We start from the raw sequence: 20,063 nt of genomic DNA, 5'->3' as shown, positions 1-20,063 counted from the left end.
GTCAAGCACTGTGAAGTTATAAAAAAATTCAGACTTAATTCTACCTTCAAGAAGGACATAGTTTATTAGGGAAAGTAATATATCAATATGACTATAAAATAAGCTACCAAGTGATGAGCAAAATAAGATATTAATAATAAACAGCTACAGGAGAGCCAAATAAGAAGAGTCTTTCCATCTTGGGGCGCTAGGGAAAGGTCCGTGGAGGAGGAAGCAGATGAACTGGGCTTTGGTGGAGGGTGAGAATCGTACCCTAGAGGAGAGAGACACGTACAAGGTGAAGGAAAAGCATTACTTCATGCAACTTGTACTGGCACAATCCTATGCACTGTTCTATAGTCTTGAACAAATGACAGGCCCTGCCCTCATAGATATTACTTGCAAGTAAGAGAAATAAACAATAAATGAACAAATACACAATATAATGTTAGGAAGAGATTGTTACTACAGAGTAAAGTAAAGCTGGTAAGGAGAGATTAATGGATTTGTGTTACTTTAATAGGGTGGTTAGGAAAGTCCCCTTTTAGAGGGTGACCTTTTAGTAGAGATCCGGACAAATATGCTCACATCTAAGATTAATCTGAAGTATACATGTCTATGGTATAGGAATTCTTTTTCTGGCTTATTCTTAGTGTGCCGTAGAGTCGTATATTTCAAAAAAATTTTAAAGCATAAAAAGGCAAACGGGAAATCTCCCTCCTACCTCTGTTCTCTAACCACCCTGTTAATATCTATCCCCACTTATAAATATTTGGAGAAAAGTTTTTCAGGCTAGGAAAATGAGGAGTTAAAAAGCCCTGAGGCCAGGGTTGTTTTGGTGTGTTTGAGAAAATGTGAGAGCTCGTGCAAGAAGAATTATAGGAAGTGATGTTAGAGAGATAGGCCAGATCATACAGGGCTTGTGGGCCGTGGAAAGGAATCTAGATTCATTTTAAGTGTGGTGGGAAGCCGTTAGAGAAACTTGAGCACTGGTAGGACATGATTTGGTTTGCATTTCTTAGAAGTTCACTCCAACAGCATGTACAATAGACTGTAAGAGGACCAGAGTGGCCACTGGCAGGCCAATTAGGGGGCTATTGCAAGAGTCTTGGTAAGAAATGATTAGGACTTGGGTGAGAGCAAATGTGTAGAAAATGGAATATTCTCTGGTTCTCCTGTCAATTTAGAGATGCCTTTAGGCCGTAATTAGCTACATAACAATAGAATCAAGGCATAGCTAGAGAGAGTTTGTTTCTTTGCTCATTCAAATTCATGATCCAATTTTCCTTTCTTTGGACCGTTCCCCATGCATGTCAAAACCATATGATCTCTGGCCCTGAAAGTGTTGTGTCCATGATTTGGAATAAGTGAAGTAATTTTGCAAGTTAGAAGATTTAGCAACATGGGTGTTAAGTACAGGTAATGTATTTATTTCATGGAGTCTTCAAACCTGATTATATCTAATAATTATCTGTTATTTACTGTGCATATTATCTACTTGGTGTAGATTGGGAGTCAACGTGACTTTATGAGTATTTTAAAAAAAATTAAACCAGAGAGTAGAATTTTTTTAATTAATTGCCCATCACTTCACTAACGGCATCTCCATAAACATCCTTATTTCTTTGTATATTCTTTAGACTGGCATGTTTAAGTTAAATTAAAAGACAGTCAAAATCATTCATTTTCTGTGGTGTCTGAATAACTGGGTTGGCCCCTTAAGCAGATTATACAATCTTGCTTTTCATTTCGAGGGCATTCTCTCAGAATGTACCGTGTCTCAAAGGCTCAGGTAGCCGCGGAGCGTTTGGGCTGTACCGTAGGCACGCAATTTGTTCGTTCAACAAGGTTTGGCAGCTAAACCAACAAAATTGTTTGTCCTGTGGTCTTTCTTATTAGACCATGCTGTAAAGCTCTTAAGAATATAGGATGCTAAAAGGAATTAAAATGCAATTTCTTTCCCCCTAGATATTTTTGAATGCGGGTACAATCCGGCTGGGAAACCTGCCGACCGGCTCTTTTTCCTCTTCTTCACCCAGCTCCTCCCACTCTCGGCAGACAGTGTATGAACTGTGTGTCTGCCCCAACGGCAAACTGTACCTGTCTCCAGCCGGGGCCGGGTCGACTTGTCAGTCCGGTAGCAACATCTGCTTGTGGAGCTGAACTGACTGATTTCTCCTCACACCGGAATAGCCTTTTGTTCCCGTCCGTCTCCTTCACAGTTCTGCTCCGTTTCCCTCGTGATCAGTCCAGAGCTTCTCCAAATGGTCCACAGAGCAACTCCTTCCAGTGTAAGCAGGGATTCGTGCCACCTTCTCTCGTGATTTTCTGTACTGCTCGACACGGAGAGTGTGAGTGACAGAACAGTGGAAAAACCATCTTCAGCAGGAAAACTGGATCATAACTTTTGCTCAGAAGGGAGAATAACATAGGTGCCTTTGCTACGTGAAGTGAAGCACACAGTTTTAGATTTTTGCAGGACCTGGATATGGACTGCACACACATACATGACATAGATGAAATTCCCAGTGTACAATGGCAAGATGAAATGGGTAACCCTGTAAGAAAACTAGTTCTACAGTCTGAAAGCACAATTTTCCATTCATCTTTTTGGATGTAAACTTTTATCCCTGAATTTTAAAATTTTAAAGCATTATGTAATGCTTGCTTTACTAAAAATTAAATTCAATACATGGTTTTTAACAAAACAAGAGAAGACAGAATCCCACCCTGAGTTTTGTTTGTTTCTTTAAATTCAATGTGTTGTTACTCTTTGTCTACTAACTCTAGCATTTGGTACATTAGGTAATTTTGAAAGCTCAGCAATAGAATCTTTACAGAATTAACAAAATACCATTATACCATCATTTGTCAGACCTGAATGACCTTATATAGTATGTACTTGGCTATTGCATGTGACATATTTGCTTTTAACCAAGCATCTAATTTATTGCGATATAAGGTAGGATTGAGAGGGACCTACCGATGGTGTGGAAGCCACAGATCTTTTTTTTTTTTTAATTCACATGATGTCCTTTACAACTAGGTTCTAAGAGTACAATTTTTGTTTGCTTCATTCACTTTATACTTGACTCGGACTGCTAAAATTCAAACATCCTCTAAATAAAAACTGTGATGCCTAATGCTGAGAATGAATTCACTTTCCATTGGAATATCATCTACAGAATTATATCTATGTACTTTTTATTGGAGATTAAGACTTAAGGATGGTAGAAATTAAAGTGAAAATCCCCGCTTAAACAGTAAGACATACAAATGTTAGCGAACGTGTTGAAAATGTGTTTACTCCATTAGATTCATATTTTAAGGAATTTAGTCACATTCCTTTGCAGCTCTTAATATTTGGTTACTTTTGTTAGACTGTTAAGCTACCCCGAATCAGAGAACATAGTTGCTTCCATCCTCCCATGCTTCTTTTTGTAAATTAGCTGCTGATAAATAACTCGAGAATGCTGCCCACGCGTTTACTACAACACTCCTTAACTCGAACTCTCGCACCTTATAGAACCCAAGAACATAAAATTGTATTAGCTATTTCCTGTTCTGGGAAGATGACTTGATTACTCTAAGGTAAGTCTTTAATTTTCACACGTCAGTCCATCTTTTTCTCCCCCATGCACACACGATTACAGGTGTGTGGAAGTTTTCAGTTTGGAGATCCGTGACTGTAGAATCTTTGGAGTTCAGGACTCTGCAGCACAGGGTGAAGTGGGAGACTGGAATTTATAGAAATAATCTGATTAGTGAAAGTAAGAAATCTGAGTAAGGCAAGCAACAAAGTGAACCGTTTGACCAGAATTCTCTTGTTGGGATAATGTAACACATCGAATACCTGAAAAACCTCCATTCCACTAAATGTATTCTATACTCAGCAGAAAAGTCAGAAAGCTAGTGCAGTTTTATTACTCCTAAAATAGAACTTGTGTTTGGGGGTTATTACATAAAACCTTAAGTCAATATTGGAGTAAAAATTAAGATGTGCAATTGCTTAAAAAGTCATATCCTAACACAGGAGTTTAATTTATTTAAGCTAAAACATTAGAAGTTACTATGAGAAATCCTCCCATTGGTTTTTGCATAATACTCACACGAAGTATAACACAAGAAATTATGATAAATTATGGGTGCTAATCACTGTACGGACCTTTTAGGAAAATGCTATGTATTAATTTGAGACATATCCAAGTTCTAAACATCCCTAAATTAAAACAATTAGAAAGTTTCTTAGTCAAATGGGAACAATTCTTTTGATTAGTGATTAGCCCTGTTTCTAATCTCAGCTCTGTCTTCTACTAATCAGTAAACTGATTTAGGCAGTCTGGGAATATCTCCAGGCTTCAGTTTACTCAACTTTGCAACAAAAGCATTGAATCAAATGGTCTCTTAAGATTCCTTCCAGCTCTAACGTGTTCTAATTCCAAGAGCAAATATTATAGAAGGTGAAAGGGGCCGTCGAAATTTTAAACTATATGTCATGAGAGGAGAAAAGATAAAAAGTGTTAAAACCAATTCCAGTGAGGGGCTGTCAAATTTTGAATTCACATGTATTTTGAAATGTTATAAACACAATTCAAAAGAAATGTATAAGAGATTTAGACTATGTCTAGATGACGTAAAAATATCTGCTCAGTGTGGTAAAAAAAATAGCATAGTGATACAGATAGCTTTCCTATTCAACACTAAATGGGTGGTTTAAATTACTTGACTGGCTGTTTTAGATTCCTTAGAATCTAAGTATAAACTCAGCCTCAGAGTTTGGGCTTCTATTAAAGGCACAGAGGATTGCTCTGAAAGGTCCTTAATTTCCTCATAAAGAAGGCTTGATTCTTTCTTGATACAGAGTTTCTTTCCTTAATTGCAGACTACCCAAACACATTCATTATCTGTTTTTCCAGTACCATTTTTGTGTTACAAAATACATATAGTGCAGTTTACTTAGATGCAAATTTCATTTTTCCCAAATTAAACTCAGAAAAGTGATTCCTTTCAAATGTATTACATGGACTCTAAACTTGGTATCCAGTTTAAGTGGAGAAGGCAGGAAGGGAAGAAGGGAAGAAGGCAGGCAAACAGGCAGGAAGGAAGGATAGAGAGAAGGAAGGGGGCTGACAGCATTCCTAGCATTTAAATTCTTAGCTGAAAATGGACAAACAGAGAAGTATTTGCACTCATGTTTTGAGATCAAAAGGAGAGAAGCAGAAAGGACAAATTATTTTTTTTCTTTCAGAATATTTCAGTAAGACACTTCCAAAAAAAAAAACTTCCAAATTTCCTCCAAAATTTCTATTCTGTACTTCTTGGTCCTACTTTTTTCTCTCTTATTTTATTATGAACCATAAGCTGTATAATCTGGTACAAAACTATTTATCTAAGAATTTAAGATAATTTTATGCTTCATATTTTACATTAACCTGGAAACCTTAGATTTCAGTACTTCATATCTCTGAAAATGGAGCCAGGAGTTCCAGTTGTGTTTCTGTTCCTCTACCTACTCATATGACCTTAAGAAATATATTTAATTATCTTGGTCACCTTTTACTTCTCTTGGGGAGGGTTACTCCAAACTAGAAGTTTTCTTTGGTTACCTTCATCTCTAAATGTCATTGATTCCCTTAAGAAAAGACTCAGCAATCTTGAGTTCAGTAGCCTGCTCTGAACTTGTTATTATTGACCTCCTTCTATATGTAGACATGGTTGTTTATAAATGTTGAAATGCAAATCTTTCCAGCAGCCAAACACTATTTCTTTTTCTACACTCCCTTTCTTGCTCTAATCATTTGAACATCAACGTCCCTTTCAGAAAACCATGCTTTGTTGACAGGCTTCAGTAATATGGTTAACATTAACGAGAAAAAGTATGTATTTAGGTCTTATTAAAAATGACTATTTAGAAAATTAATAGAAGTATTTACCAAATATCAATACTCTGTTGATCATTCTATGATTACTTATCTCCATCAAACTAAAAAGCATTGGTCTTTTGAAGAAATGGTAATTTGATCACAAAGGTCGGTTGCTGAATTCTTTGTAACCTGTTATGCCGTTCAAAATTCCTACATATTCTTCCATTTGAATTACTCAGTTGGACAGTGCCTCATTTTATAAAACTGACATTTGATACAGTAAAACTCCTAATGAATTATATCACTGCAAACCTGGCATCCCTGTATGAGGCAGCAATAGATAGAGGGATTGAGAGTGTTTAAGGCATTTAAGTGCTGTATTTTATAGCAGGTAATATCAATATCATAATATTAAATTATTAAAATAGTTGAAGATATTTAATGGCCAAATTCTCTATATAGCCATCAAAACCAAACTCACATTCGAGTCTCTTATAAGTGAGGTCTTGTCACCTTATTCTTCCAGTAGCTTTGGTCTAATTAGAATTGCTCATGTGACCCTATTTAAAGATACTTGGAGAAATGATTTTCCTCTGTGTACTAGTGTATATTATAGTAATGAATATTGCAAAATGTTATGATCACAAAGTAAAATAATATTGCATTTTAATTCTTTTAAAACAATCATAAACTAATGAATGACCTCATTGAACACTGTTATTCATATTGTTTTATACTGCAGTTCATTAGTTGTTTAAATGTCAAAGACCAAAGACTGGGATTTCTATTGTATTTAACCCTACAACACTGCTGCTTCTACTAATTTATTCAAACGAATAGGAGGGCTTATAATTACAACATGAGGTAGTAAACATCCTCCTTTGCAGGATTCTGAGCTATGGATCATTGATTAATGCTTTTGCTTTAAAAGGAAGAATGTGTTAGTGTAATCCACGTACCTTTTATACATGCATAATAAACACCTTGATATTCATAAAACCAGTATATAAAGACTATATCCTAAAATGGGCCCAGGATGGATTTACTCAGCTGAGTTTAAACTTTCATTGCTTGCTAAAAATTCTTTGGAAAGTATAATTAATTTGAAATTCTTTCAGAACCAGAGGGCTATTTTTTTAAGTGTTGATTGAAGCGATTCCATTCTTTGAGAAAGTCAATGAAAAACATTAAAGGAAATGAGGTATAATGATCTGTGACTCTTTTGATTTTTGCAGTCTTAATATCTCATTTGTTTGAATATTTATAAATAAAAACCAAACAGGGTTAAAGATGTGCAAGGACATTTACTAACAATGGAAATATGTAATTTCAAGTTTGAGTGTCTCGTTATTTATACAGTTCTTTAAACCAGGTCCACTACTCATATATTTTGTTTTGTAATTTTCATGTAAATGTTTTCTTGTATATAGAGAAATATGAAAAATGGAACTATTTTCTTACACATACTATGCAATATGTTTGTAAAATTGCAATATTACCAAAATTACAAAAGCTGTGCTTTTGTACTCTATCTCGCTTTATGTAAAATCAATCTTTTTCTATTTTAATGGACTATCCCATAAATTGTAGACAACATATCTATTCAAAACTCAGTCTATTGTATCTTTTGTTTAGTTTGGGGTGGATTGGGTTATATTTCTTTTGGGAGAAAATGCAGCAAAGTTTGGCAGTTGGAAACTTTTTTTTTCTCAGAAAATGAGAACTTTGAAGCATGCAATGAACTCATATAATTTAAGATCTCTCCTGTAATTCTTGTATTTTGTCCTAATTTTGGTGCTACTGTGTAACCATGATTAAATATGATAGTCAAAACAAAGAGGATCAGAACTCATATGCTATCATTTCATTTATTTTATTGAGAAAAAAGTTCAAAGAAGAGGGATATGAGTATTAGTATTGCACAGAGACCTTTTTCGATTATGCATTTTAAATATCAACTCCATTAAAATATTTTTCAACTCCATTAAAACATTTTTTAAAATTTAGTTTAATCTATATATTTATACTTGCTAGAGATGCTTCTCTTATGAAAGCTGAACATATTTTTCCTCTTAAATATATGACCAATGAAACTAAAGAATTCAAATTGATTTAAAAGTCATGGTCACTACATTTTACAAGATGACTAGCTAATAGTTTATCCATTCTGAAACCTCAATGATTTTATTTTGAGGATAAGACTAGACAAACTGCTGTTTGCTCAAGCACACAGCCTACATGATACATAGCATCACCCACAAATACACATACATGTACAGCGTTGAACATACACGCATACTAATTGTCATTTACTTATTTGATGCTGAATTTCTTCACTTCCTTGTTACACTCAAAATATCAAGAACACGCATCAAGACAATAACATGGACTTTATTACCTTTTAGAGATATAATTCCCAGTGCAATACCTTACAAGCTTTGAGAGTGACAGTATTCCTCTTAGGTTCCAAAAAAGCAACAGGAGCCATTGAAAGTTTGTTTTTTTTTTTTTAAATTCACTATTACTTTTTTTTTTTCTTTGCTGTCCAAATATCTCTATACACTAGTTTGGATATTAGAAATAAACAAAACCAGAATCATTTACACTCCTTATAAAAGTTTTTAAATGTTAAATCTAAATAGAAAATAAATGAGTGCTTTCACTTTGGGGAATCATATATACATTTTATAGCTTTATTTAATCTACAACAAAGTTCTGGATGGTTCTAGTAAGCAACCAGACACTCGCAAACTTATTTCCAGCAGATCCTTCACACCATTTACCAACCAAAGTAGTGCCTGGTGTCCGGTAAACTCTTTTCTCCATTAAGTGGGGTATTGGAGAGTGGAGATCGGCAATGGATATTAAGCCAGATAATTCCAATGCAATATTATACTAGTGTTTTCAGAACAATGGCATATTGCTAAAGGAACAGCTACTGAAGACAACTTGTATAAACTGAAATTGTTGCTGTTGCTTCTTGTTAGTTACCAAGCAGAAGTTTACCTTCTTTTTTGTGTCACGTGAAAAATTTTAGAGACAAGAGCTATCACCATGCAACATTTCATTGAGAATGAGTCTAGAACTAAGTTCAAGCTCTCCAGGAAGGAGTGGCATTGTGGTTTATCATGTCAAAAGTTCTGGAGTGATTGATTAATTGCACTACCTCTGCTCTGTTTTAGCGGTGAGGTGGTCTCAAGGTCTTTCAACTCAATACAGGGCCTTGCTTTCCCAAAATGTAAACTAAGGGGGTTAAATTCAAAATATTTTTAAATGCATCAATGTTATCTTAATATCCTTTAAAATATTCATGTTTAAGTCTGTGCTATATAGAATTTACTTTTACGCCAATGTGGAAGTATAACATATAGAGCAATGTACTGAAATGAAATAAACAAGGAACAGAGGTGAGGTGTTGTCAAGCCCTTGATACATTACGGTCCATTACATAATTCAGAGCATGCAACGGAATTACCTGGGTTATGGGAGTTATCTGAGCTCCAGATAACAATTTTACTTGATAATCAACTGTTCAAAGAGAGAAGTACATGAACCAACATTGGTTAAGCACATATTCTTTATTTTACACTGAATTAAGACAATTTATGTTACTCCTTTAATTATAATCTCATATATTTTTGTATTAAATTTAAGTAATCCCAGTTTTATAAACATGAAAGCTGTGTTTAGGAGTGGTTAAGTAAATCACCTGTTGTACTTTTTTGCGTTTTAGTTTTAGTGCATGCATTTGCTCATTTATTTACTAAATGGTAACAGGTATCTCCATGTCAGGCACTATTCTACTATTCTAGACACTGGTAAACAAACAGTGGTTTACCAAACAGATAGAGAACTCCATGACTCTTGCGGAGTTTTGGGGCTGGTAAGGGAATGCAGAAAAATTAATAAACAAGATAATGTGGTAATATGAGAAGTTCTATGAAGAAAATAAGCAATGAGATATTGATAGGGTGAGTCTCACTCATTATGGTAAGCAGTTTAAGAAGAAGGAGAACCTTATAATTTCAAGTCACAAAGGCTTTTGTTATTACATTTTCCGGGTGTTGTGCAGTAGGCTATATGCCAACCCAACCACTTAAATACCAGGATGCCAATTTGGAAAATAGTCATGAGAACAGAGACTGAGAAAATTTATTAGATTTCGATAACATAAACAATGTTTTACTGGTAAAATACAAAGCAAGAATAAATGTACACTACAGTTTTAAAATCTACAGCTGGAATCCAAGTTATAACCTGATATCACAGTTTTCATCACAATCTCTCATGAGATTTCATGTTTTGGCTTTGGACATACTCTCTTCTAACACAGACCATTATCCCTGTTGATTTTATCTCCTGGCTGCATGTGGGAAATTATGCTTGCTTGAATGTGAGCATGATATATTACTCAGCATCGACAAAAAGTTTTGTACTATGGAATGCCTCTCCCCACCAAAATAAATCTCAGAACGGTATTCTAATGATAAAAAATATGAGCTTTGATGTCCTGGGGGGAGAAAAAAAGACCGCTAATTCTTTGTGCAATCACATTCTACCAGAAGGATTCTGGTAGACTCACAGTCTACTTTTGGAATCTAACCCATGCAAAATGCTTAAGACCCTCAGTTTTGCTTATGTTATGTTGAATGACTTATTAGTTGCTTTTCCTTTTGATGGGTCTGTTAGAATAAGTTAGTAAAACTGACCTGAGTATTATCACAAAACATATCCCAAGCTAAGGCAGTTTTGTCTCTCTCTGGGATGAATCTGTTGAGTCAGGTATTCCTACATTATTCTGGAATATTTTAGGGGTAGTTCTAACAGGGAGTTGCAAGATTCTCCTTATGGTTTGACAAGATTCTTTCTATCCCTGCAATGCTATAATGATTGAATAGTAAATTATCAATCTTAGTATCTTGAATTTCTCTGAAGGCATTTTAAAAATATTTGTCATTGAACATGATAAATTATGAACTTATACCTTGGTCATGTGCCCCTAAGGGAAAGTGGAATCATATAAGTGGGGTAGGGTTTGGGGTACTTTATTCTTTTAAAATTGGGCATCCTAAAGTTTTGTATTAAGGTGACCCCAGAGTACAGTCTAATAAATCTTTATGGCCAACCATATTGATTGATCTAAAAATGGTATGGTATTTGAAAGCTCCAATATTTAACTTGCAAAATATTTAACAAATTATATAAAGACATTTAGACCAGATAATTGTCCAATTCAGAAACTTTAGATTTTATGGTTTTTTTAAAAGAGTACACAGACCAGTTCATCTCCCTGAATACAGCTTGTTATTATGTTGGATGGTTATCTTAGCATGGTTACCATGGAAAAATTCATGGTGGTAAATACTTATTAATTGGAACAATTAAAACAGAGAAAAACAATTGAATCAGAGGGCCAGTATTTAATATTATCAGTTTGTAGGTAACCACCATTTTCATTGCAATAACTCTCTGGTTTTCAAGGATGAATTAGATTCAGTTTGAAGCTACAACTATTGTCAATGATGACATGAAAAATATATTTCCAGGCTCTGACTGATTCATCAACTTCCCACACTGCCTTAAAGAAAATTGACCTACCATATTTTCACCACCCCCTGAATGTGTACAACTGAATAACGCAAATATCCTCTAGACTCCTAAAAAATATATATATTTCTTCTAAGAAGTGGTAAGTGTCATTTGATAACTTATTTTAAGTTATTTCTTTAAGAGTGGCCCAGAATAATCTCCTGTCCATATTCAGATCATGATTATGAAGGTCAAAAGATCATTTATCTTACCAAAGATCAGGAAGTGGAAATAAAACTAATCGAAGTTATTCTGCCTCAGCTTTCTCTATTTGTTTTTGTTCTGTGTTATTTATAATCAAAGTTTTATTCTGCAGTTTGCAAATACTTATATAGGATAGTTCTCTACTTTACATATTTCCAGAGTTGAAGTAAGATTGATCTAGTTGGATTAATATGATAATGTGGTAGATGCAAAAACTGTTAAAATTTTTCCTGGCATAAACTCTTAACAACTATATGCAAGATAAATTAGAGGAATATTTTAACATGGTGGCTACTTTGTCTAAAATGTATAGTATTTTTTAGTGTAGTTTAGCCACATATTTTCAAATTTAAGATGTGCTGAAAGTGTCAAAGAAAATTGACATTATATCTGCAATGTTGTGTTAAATTGTTCTGCTATGGTAGGGAAATATATTTTAATCCATTTTGTGTAACAGCAAGACTTGATCTGAATTGTCAGGAAATGATTTTAGCTTTTGTCTTACCTACCAGCTCTCTACATTCTGTATTGCTGTGCAAATGGATAGTCAAAGGGAATTCAAATGCCTATTTACCGAATAACAATGTTCGGTCATTGTCCATAAAACACAGTGTTCAAATATGGGAATGAATTATAGGAACTATATTACATTTTGAAAATTAAAGGGAAATGAATAACCAAAAAATAGTCAAAGATTAAAGGCAATTACTCTCATTAAAATGCATAATTTGCTTTGAGCTCAAAGCCATTATTTGCAAATATGATCTTCTCTATGGTGGCTTCAACAAATTCAATAACATATATTGACAAAATAAAAGGCAAATGATATCCTTCCAAGTGTTGCAGTTTCTACAGGCTTGGTTTCTCAGTCCATAGTGTCTGGATTAGCCTGGTTTTTCGTGACCTCAGAAAAGATGAATCATTTCAAAAATCAATAAACAGAAGGAAAAGCACATGGCTGAAAGCATTAATTATTCACTGTTTGAATAAGTTGCATTTTTCTGATTATCATGTTCTGAAGATGTATCTAAGTAATAATAATCTGGTACTTTAAAGTTTTAATTTAATTCTCTGAACTTCTCCCAATTACATTTATCTAATAGATTAAAATATAATTGGGACACTTTTCATTACCCAGAGAATCCAACAAAATGGTCTTAACCTCAAATACCCAAATTTCCTATTTGAAAAATCTAAGGACTACAACAAAATAAAGCTACTTTCCAAAAGAAAAGATTGAATTGCCCTACCATAAAATAGTTATTGGAATAACATTTAAATAGAATTCCCTTAATTGCTTAAGTATAGAAAATTAGATTAGTTGCATCTTATATTCATCCTGCACTAATAGAGACATGCTGTATTTTTATCTGAAAAATGGGCTACTTGAACTCAAGTATATGGCTTTTCAACAGAAATGACTTTGTGATTATTCAAAAGGTATAGGAAACTCTTCAGAATACAATTATGCTTACCCAATATTTATATTACCTAACACATACACCCTTAGTTTCCTTTGGGAAATGTAGGAGCAGTGTGCTAATTCTTCACAAGGACTTTCATTGGAAGGTCTATGTTTATTCATGATTAGAAATTTTGTTTGCAGAAAAACACATTGCCTATCTTAAGAGTGTGCTGGAAACATACCACTTTTTTCTCTTGGTTATTTTTTTTAACTTCTTGTTTCAAAACCTTACGTATTTTTAAAGCATGCTAAATTTTTTATTTTTCCACATATAGAGTACAATTTATGTTTTTTAAGAGAATGACAATATTATACCTAAATACAAAAACAATAACCGCTATGTATTTTTTATAACAAGGAAAAAATAAATTTTGGCCTCATAACTCAACTTTCTGGGACAATATAATTTATATCTGTAGAGCTAATGTCCCTATATAATTTTAAGGTGTATAAGCACTTCTTCCAAAAGTATATTATTGTACAGTTTAATTTTAAAATATCACTTTAGTTAAATTATTGTTATAATAAAATATTTACATTCCAATAAAATCTCTAAATAGTATACTATATACTTTTAGAAATATGTTTTTATTGGGATTATTAGAAAAAATATACATGTAATATATTGTAAAATTTTAAAATGTACGTTACATTGGATTTTTCAAATAAATGTAAATAAAAATATTTAGTAAAAATTATAGTCAAATGTGATAACTTTGTCTCTCATATCACATGGAAGGCTTTGCCATGTAATAACATCATTTATTTTAGGAAGAAAAAAATTCCCTGGGAAAATAGTAGTAAATAAATTATATTATAAAGAATTAAAACATCTACCAAAGTGAATGCCAGATTGAAATAATCACTCAAAATACAGACTGATCCTTTATTTCTTCTTTGATAATTATGCCTTTTATTTTTCATAAGTGAGGATGTTCTGCAAATATGCACTTTCTTCAATTATTTTTTCTGTGAAACCGCAGCCTATGAAAGAAGGCAATATTTAACTCTAAGAGGAGTGGGTTATAAATCTCTTAATGCAGACTTACATGTATTACATTGAATCAGTGTTTCCAAATGTTTGTTTCGTTGCACTCCATTTCCACAAAATATAAACAAGAATGTGAAAAAAAAAGACATATGGACAAAAAACCAAAATGAAACAAACAAAATGCACAGCGCTAACAACAAAAATCATTGGAAAGACCGGACAAGTAAAATCATACACATCTCTTTACTTGTTAAAAGCCTTTAATAACTATATATAAACATTAGTATTTAATAACTTCAAGATGGAGATACATTTTGCAATGCCTCTCAGTTATTTAACCAAAGAACTCTGTTTTGACAGAAAATGTCATACTGAAGCATATCTTGGGAAAAGCTACTCTAGGTTTTTCGGCAGTGAACCATACAGTTAATTGAGATTTCACTTACATAAGTCACCACATTACTGTACAAAGAAATACTCTCCAGCCACATGTCCTTAGCACATGCAGGTAGCTTACTATTTTTTAAATTAAAACCTTCTAATTTACTGTAAGAAGTTTTCATGTGTTTTATTTACCCTGCCAGTTTGAATTCTGATCTTCTCATCTCTCTGCCTTTGGATAGTCAGAAGGCTTCTATGCCTGCCTATTGATGGCAAGCATATTTATATATTTCATAAAACTTGTCTTAGACCTGGATCATTTCCTCTTTAACAAGAGTTCAGATTGCATCTTGACCAAGGCCAAGATTTTGTGAATTTGGAGAAGTGTGACATTTTTATATTTAGTAATAACATATAGAGCTAGCAATGCTATAATCCCATAGTTATTTCATACTTTCCTTAGACAGTATATTTAAAAATTATTTGTTCCCAGAGCACCTTTTACTTTATTTTTTAAATTTAGATCTTAAAAGGCTTTTGTTAAAGATTTATGAGAATAAAAATCTATGGTCTTTGATTAAAATATTCTCTTGTGAAGAGGTAAATGAGGATAAACCCAGCTTTGAAGATAATGAGAGCCAGTAGTCAGATAATCTCTTATTCATTGATTCAAATCTCCGTCTTCTTTTTATATTATTTGTAAGCATTAATAATATAATCTTATTACTTCTAGACTGTACCTAATGAATTAGAATGCCTGATGCCCTTGCAAAAGGATACCAATAACATTTTTATTTTTTAAAAAACTTCCAAGTATTTTAAAAAACAATTCATTTACATTATTATGATGACATCCAAGAAGTACTATTTCAAGCAAAAGATGCAGAGTAACAAAAGCACATTTCCAGACTATGAAAAGCCCAGCACTCTCATAAAATATACATATTAAATAATTTTCTCATTCCTCCCTTTTGGAATCATAAACTGTTATAAATATATACTACTTCAAATTACATTTAAAAAGGAGGAAACATCAATCCAAGAATACAGGAAAGAGCTAAGAAACATATTCAATATATGTGAAGGTATGAGCATATATACTGGCAGGAAAATAGAGCAATATATATGAGAAAGAGTTAAAAAATACATATTACAAATAGTTCCAAGTCAGAAATAGATTATGAATTGATTTAAAGTTAGAGACATCAATGTCCTTCAACACAGTTAGGGCCAGATTATTTTACTACTGATTACTACAGGAAATAATTCAATAGGACAAAAAAACCAAAGACTATCTGATGTCAAAAATGTTTCCACTAGAGTCAAAGATATGCAAAAGTAGCTTATCGTTGTAAAAAACTATCCATAAAATACAGAATCTTTCAGTGCAACTTAGTTCAATTTACAGATATTGTTTAGGGAAAAGAACAATATTGCAAGGATAACTACGAATAAATGTAACATGAACAGAAAGCAGAATAACCAATGATGGGGAAAATGTGTACATTTGACAGAGTTCTCAAGAAGCTGAACAACAGTGCCTCATGAGAACAGAAGTATGTACTGTATATGCACAGGGTCTGAAGGACAGGAAAACCTATTTAGTTATCTGTAGGAAAAGGGTCAACACTCTTTCTCTGCATTAAACAGGTACATAGGTGGCATAATGACCAATACTCTTAGGAGAGAGAATCAACCTGAAAAATTGTCACGCCTGCCCTACTCTTATGAATAGAGCAATGACAATAATGATAAAATAATATTAATGATACTCAATTACTTCTTATCCAATGACTACTACGAGTCAGCCGTTCCATAACCATTTTCTAGAACACAAACAATGACACTTCGAAATGGATATTATTGCTCCCATTTTACAAATAAGGAAAAATGAACCTGAGACCAAGAAGCAGAACTATAAACACAAGCTGGTTTGACTAGTTAATCATATTTCAAAGTTGTCTAAAAAACCACTTTGGAAACATAAACAACAGGTTTGCGAGAAGGAGGTTAGAAGTCTAGAAATGACCATTAATAACTTTTATCTTTTCTAATTAAAGATTATTACTTAATTATTTTCTGCCTATATTGAGAGAACACATGGTAATGGTCATTTGTTATGTTTTCTGCCTACTAAGCGCCTTTTAAATACTCTTTCTATTTGGGGAACCTGTCTACCTTGTAAATCCTGCTCACTGAAAGTGGAGACCTAAAAGCTAGGATGTGAGCATGTGACATAGATATCGTGGATCAAACGCACCCATGCAAAACTGCTTTGCAAGCTTGCTTCCACGTGAAATCCATTTTCAGGCAAGTGCATTACTGAAGGCACGCATTCTCTGACAGAAGTCATGACATCCTGTGCCCAGTGTCATCAATGCAATTTCTTGTCTTTATCTGGGATCCGTGGTGGTCAAGTCTTCACTCTGAAGCTGAGTGCTATTGAATATCCTTTAATAAGTTCCACTGCGGACTAAAGTGGACTCTGGGTTTATTTTTCTAAGCTGCTATTTGTATTTGTATGCATGTGGTAGGTTAGTTATGTTCTCTCCACGTTGGATAAGTGGCCCTCTGTAGGAGGCATCCTAGATGTCCCAGCAGTGCACTCCCCTCTCGTCACCCAAGCTATACGCTCCAGGCGTTCCCCCTAAGAGGGCTGCGTGGGTCCTTCTGTTGTGGTGGGCTTACTATGTGGGCGGTCTGGTAGGCTTGGTCGGCCAGTAGTCCGGGGGGCTGCCAGGCCCTGCCCCTGCGGATGCTGCCGGCTGCTGCTCAGCGAGGCCTGGTCACCAGGCGGCTGGTTGTGGAATCCTCGGGGCCCCTGGTTAGCGCTGGCTCACTGGTGGCTGGAGTCAGCGTCCCAAAGACTCTGGGGCTGTTGCCCACCCCCTAGCCGGTGAAGCCAGATGCTGGCGTTAGTGCCGGACTACTGGCCGGCAGAGCTGGTTCCTGGAGTTCGGCTACAGGGCCAGGGATGACAGAGCCCGTTTCAGATCACTGAGGGGGAGGCCGGTTCCTGACCCAGTTGGGTATGGGGTCCATGGTGTTGGAAAGGTAGTGCTGGCCTGCTAGTGGGCGGGGCGGGGCCAGCTGGTTCCGGCAGGGCCTGGCCTGCGCTGAGGCTCAGCGCTCTCTCGCTTCCGGCGTCTGTCTCCAGGCGGGCGAGGCTTCCTGGGGGGAGGGGCCGGGGCCTGTCCGCTGGTGGTGGAACCGGCTCCCGGCCCTCCGGTGGGCTGGGCCGTGTTTAGGGGCCTGACCAGAGGCAGCTGTGGGCCCGTTAGTCTTCAAGCAGCCTGTCTGCTGGTGGGCTCAGTCAGCTGCGTGGCCCGAGGAGTCTCGGGAGCTGGGGGGAGGGCCCCGGGCATGCGCCGGCACCGGCGTCCTCGGCGTCCTCGGCGTCCTCGGCAGAAGGAGCTCCAGGGAGCGGCTGCCGCCAGCGTCCGTCTCCCCAGAGGCCACCACAGCCGCCACCTCTCCGGGAGAGTCTCTGAGACCAGCAGGTAGGCCTGGCCCAGGCGCCTGTCAAATTATTGCTTGTGCTTGAGATTTCGTGTGCGCCCGTTAAGAGTGAAGCCTCTATTTTCCTCAGTCTTGTGGGGCTCCTGCGATAAAGCCCGGCTGGCCTTCGCAGGCAGACGCTCTGGGGGCTCGTCCTCCTGGTGCCGGACCCCCGGGCTGGGGAGCCTGACGTGGGGCCTCGAACTCTCACTCCTGTGGGAGAACCTCTGGAGGGGGTAATTCTCTCCAGTTTGTGGGTCGCCCACCAGTCGGTATGGGATTTGATTACACCGCGCGTCTGCCCCTCCGACCCGCATCCCCTTGTGGTTCCTCCTGTGGTTCCTGTCTTTAGTGGTAGGAGAGCTTTTCTGGTAGGTTCCAGGGGGGTTTTTGATGGTTGTTATGAGGATAGTTGTGATTTTGGTGTGCTCCTGAGAGGAGGTGAGCTCTGGGTCCCTCTACTACATCATCTTGGCCTCTACAAAAAAAAAATTGGGTTTATTTTTCTTATTTGTCTTCTGTCTGCTTGCTTGTTTGTTTTTTAATTCATAGCCTATATTTCTTGAGATTTTTATTTAGAAAATTCAAGAATATGTTAAAAAATGAAAGAAAAAGAACCCTCCTAAAATCCCACCACCTAGAGATACACTGTTAATATTTTAACCAGTCTTTTCCAGTATCTCTATATGCATTGAAATGTTATGCATATACTCACCTACATATGCATACTACTCATAATTGTATGTTGAGATAGTTCCTATTATCTTATATATTTGGGGTGAAGTCCCAGTGATGCTGAGAACATAGGCAAACAAGTAACACGTTAATTAATTTAACCCATTAACAGGTGTTAAGCATATTGGCAAATGATTAATTAGAAGATATGGTCCCCCCTCAAAGACCACATCCCCACTCCAGGACCAAAACATTCATTCCCCCAAATTCCAATTTTTGGCAGCCTGAGTGACTCCCCACAACTTATACTTGGCTGAACAAAGCTGTCACTTCCTCCTTCCCAGAGGTGACCCACACCCAATTACTGGTTGGTTGATGAAGGATTTAAAAGGACCAGCCTTCATACGTCAAATTGAGACAACTCTAGACGGCCTTCCCAGCTTTAGAGCTCTCCATAGGATCTGCTGAAGCCCTTGCTGTGACTGCATCACAACTAAACCTCTCTCTGTCCCAAATCGCATTTTCTTCACCCCACCACACGTGTTGAAATCAATCCCAAGAAACTTGTGTGCTACACTTCCTATAAAAGCCTGCTTCCCAGGGAATTCTATCTGCAATGATAGCAAACCGTTCCTGAAAACCAATCAAAGAGAAGATTAAACACTTGGGGCATGGGACCCAGGTGGGGTGAGTGTAGGAATTCCTAAGCTATAAACAGTACAGCACTGTTTCTGTTTTCCTCTCCATGAGAGAAGGGAGAAGCATCGTTTTTCTAATACACTTAGGTCAAGCAAGTAGGGCACAAGATAAAGAACTCGGATAAAAAGAAGAGTTTGGGAAATTGTGTGCCTTCAAGAAAAGCAGGAGAATAAATCTTCCTCCCTGGTCCATGCCTGTCTGGAGCTATTCTGAACAGCAGAATGAAAAGAGAGAGTGATAGCCGGCTGCCACCTGCCTTTGGTGGGTCAACGGTGTATGAATTCCCATGCGCTACAAGGAAGCTGTCAGATGTGGCTAAGTCAGTCATCTGAAAAGGACCTTACCGCAAAGAGCTTCCTGCTGGAGCAGGTAGATGCTAGAAAAGAAAGGTTATGTCATACGATTAAAGAATATTTAAAGAAAGAAAAGGAAAACCATGACTCGTATAAAATAAACATGTACCAAAGATTTTAGATTTTTTTCCTAATGAGGGAATCAGTAAGTGATCACAATTTAAAAACAAATCCAAAGAATAGACGAATATGGAAGCCCACTGGGAATGTTAAAATTAATTCATTTAATAGATGCAAAACTGGCAACAACACAGGACAATGATATCCATTCCACTGGACACAACTTGCATTTCTATGGACATGAATTATTCGCATTACTATCAATTTTCTGTAACTTATAGTGGTAAAATAGAGGAAAAGATACT

The 20,063-nt window shown here is 36.1% G+C and overlaps 1 protein-coding gene across 2 annotated transcripts in view; it reads left to right on the top strand.

The window, feature by feature from the left end:
- The window catches only part of SGCZ (sarcoglycan zeta), a 921,176-nt gene extending 903,877 nt beyond the window's left edge, over positions 1-17,299 (top strand). For both annotated transcript variants that reach the window (XM_082444679.1, XM_082444678.1), the window contains one exon: positions 1,948-17,299. In XM_082444679.1, coding sequence (XP_082300805.1) covers positions 1,948-2,142 — 195 coding nt within the window. In that variant the 3' untranslated portion in view covers positions 2,143-17,299. The remainder of the gene's footprint in view (positions 1-1,947) is intronic.
- Positions 17,300-20,063: the final 2,764 nt, after the last annotated feature.

This window comes from Balaenoptera physalus, assembly GCF_965194825.1.
Source record: "Balaenoptera physalus genome assembly, chromosome: 21".
Taxonomy (NCBI): domain Eukaryota; kingdom Metazoa; phylum Chordata; class Mammalia; order Artiodactyla; family Balaenopteridae; genus Balaenoptera; species Balaenoptera physalus.
This window is presented reverse-complemented; position numbering and strand designations above follow the sequence as displayed.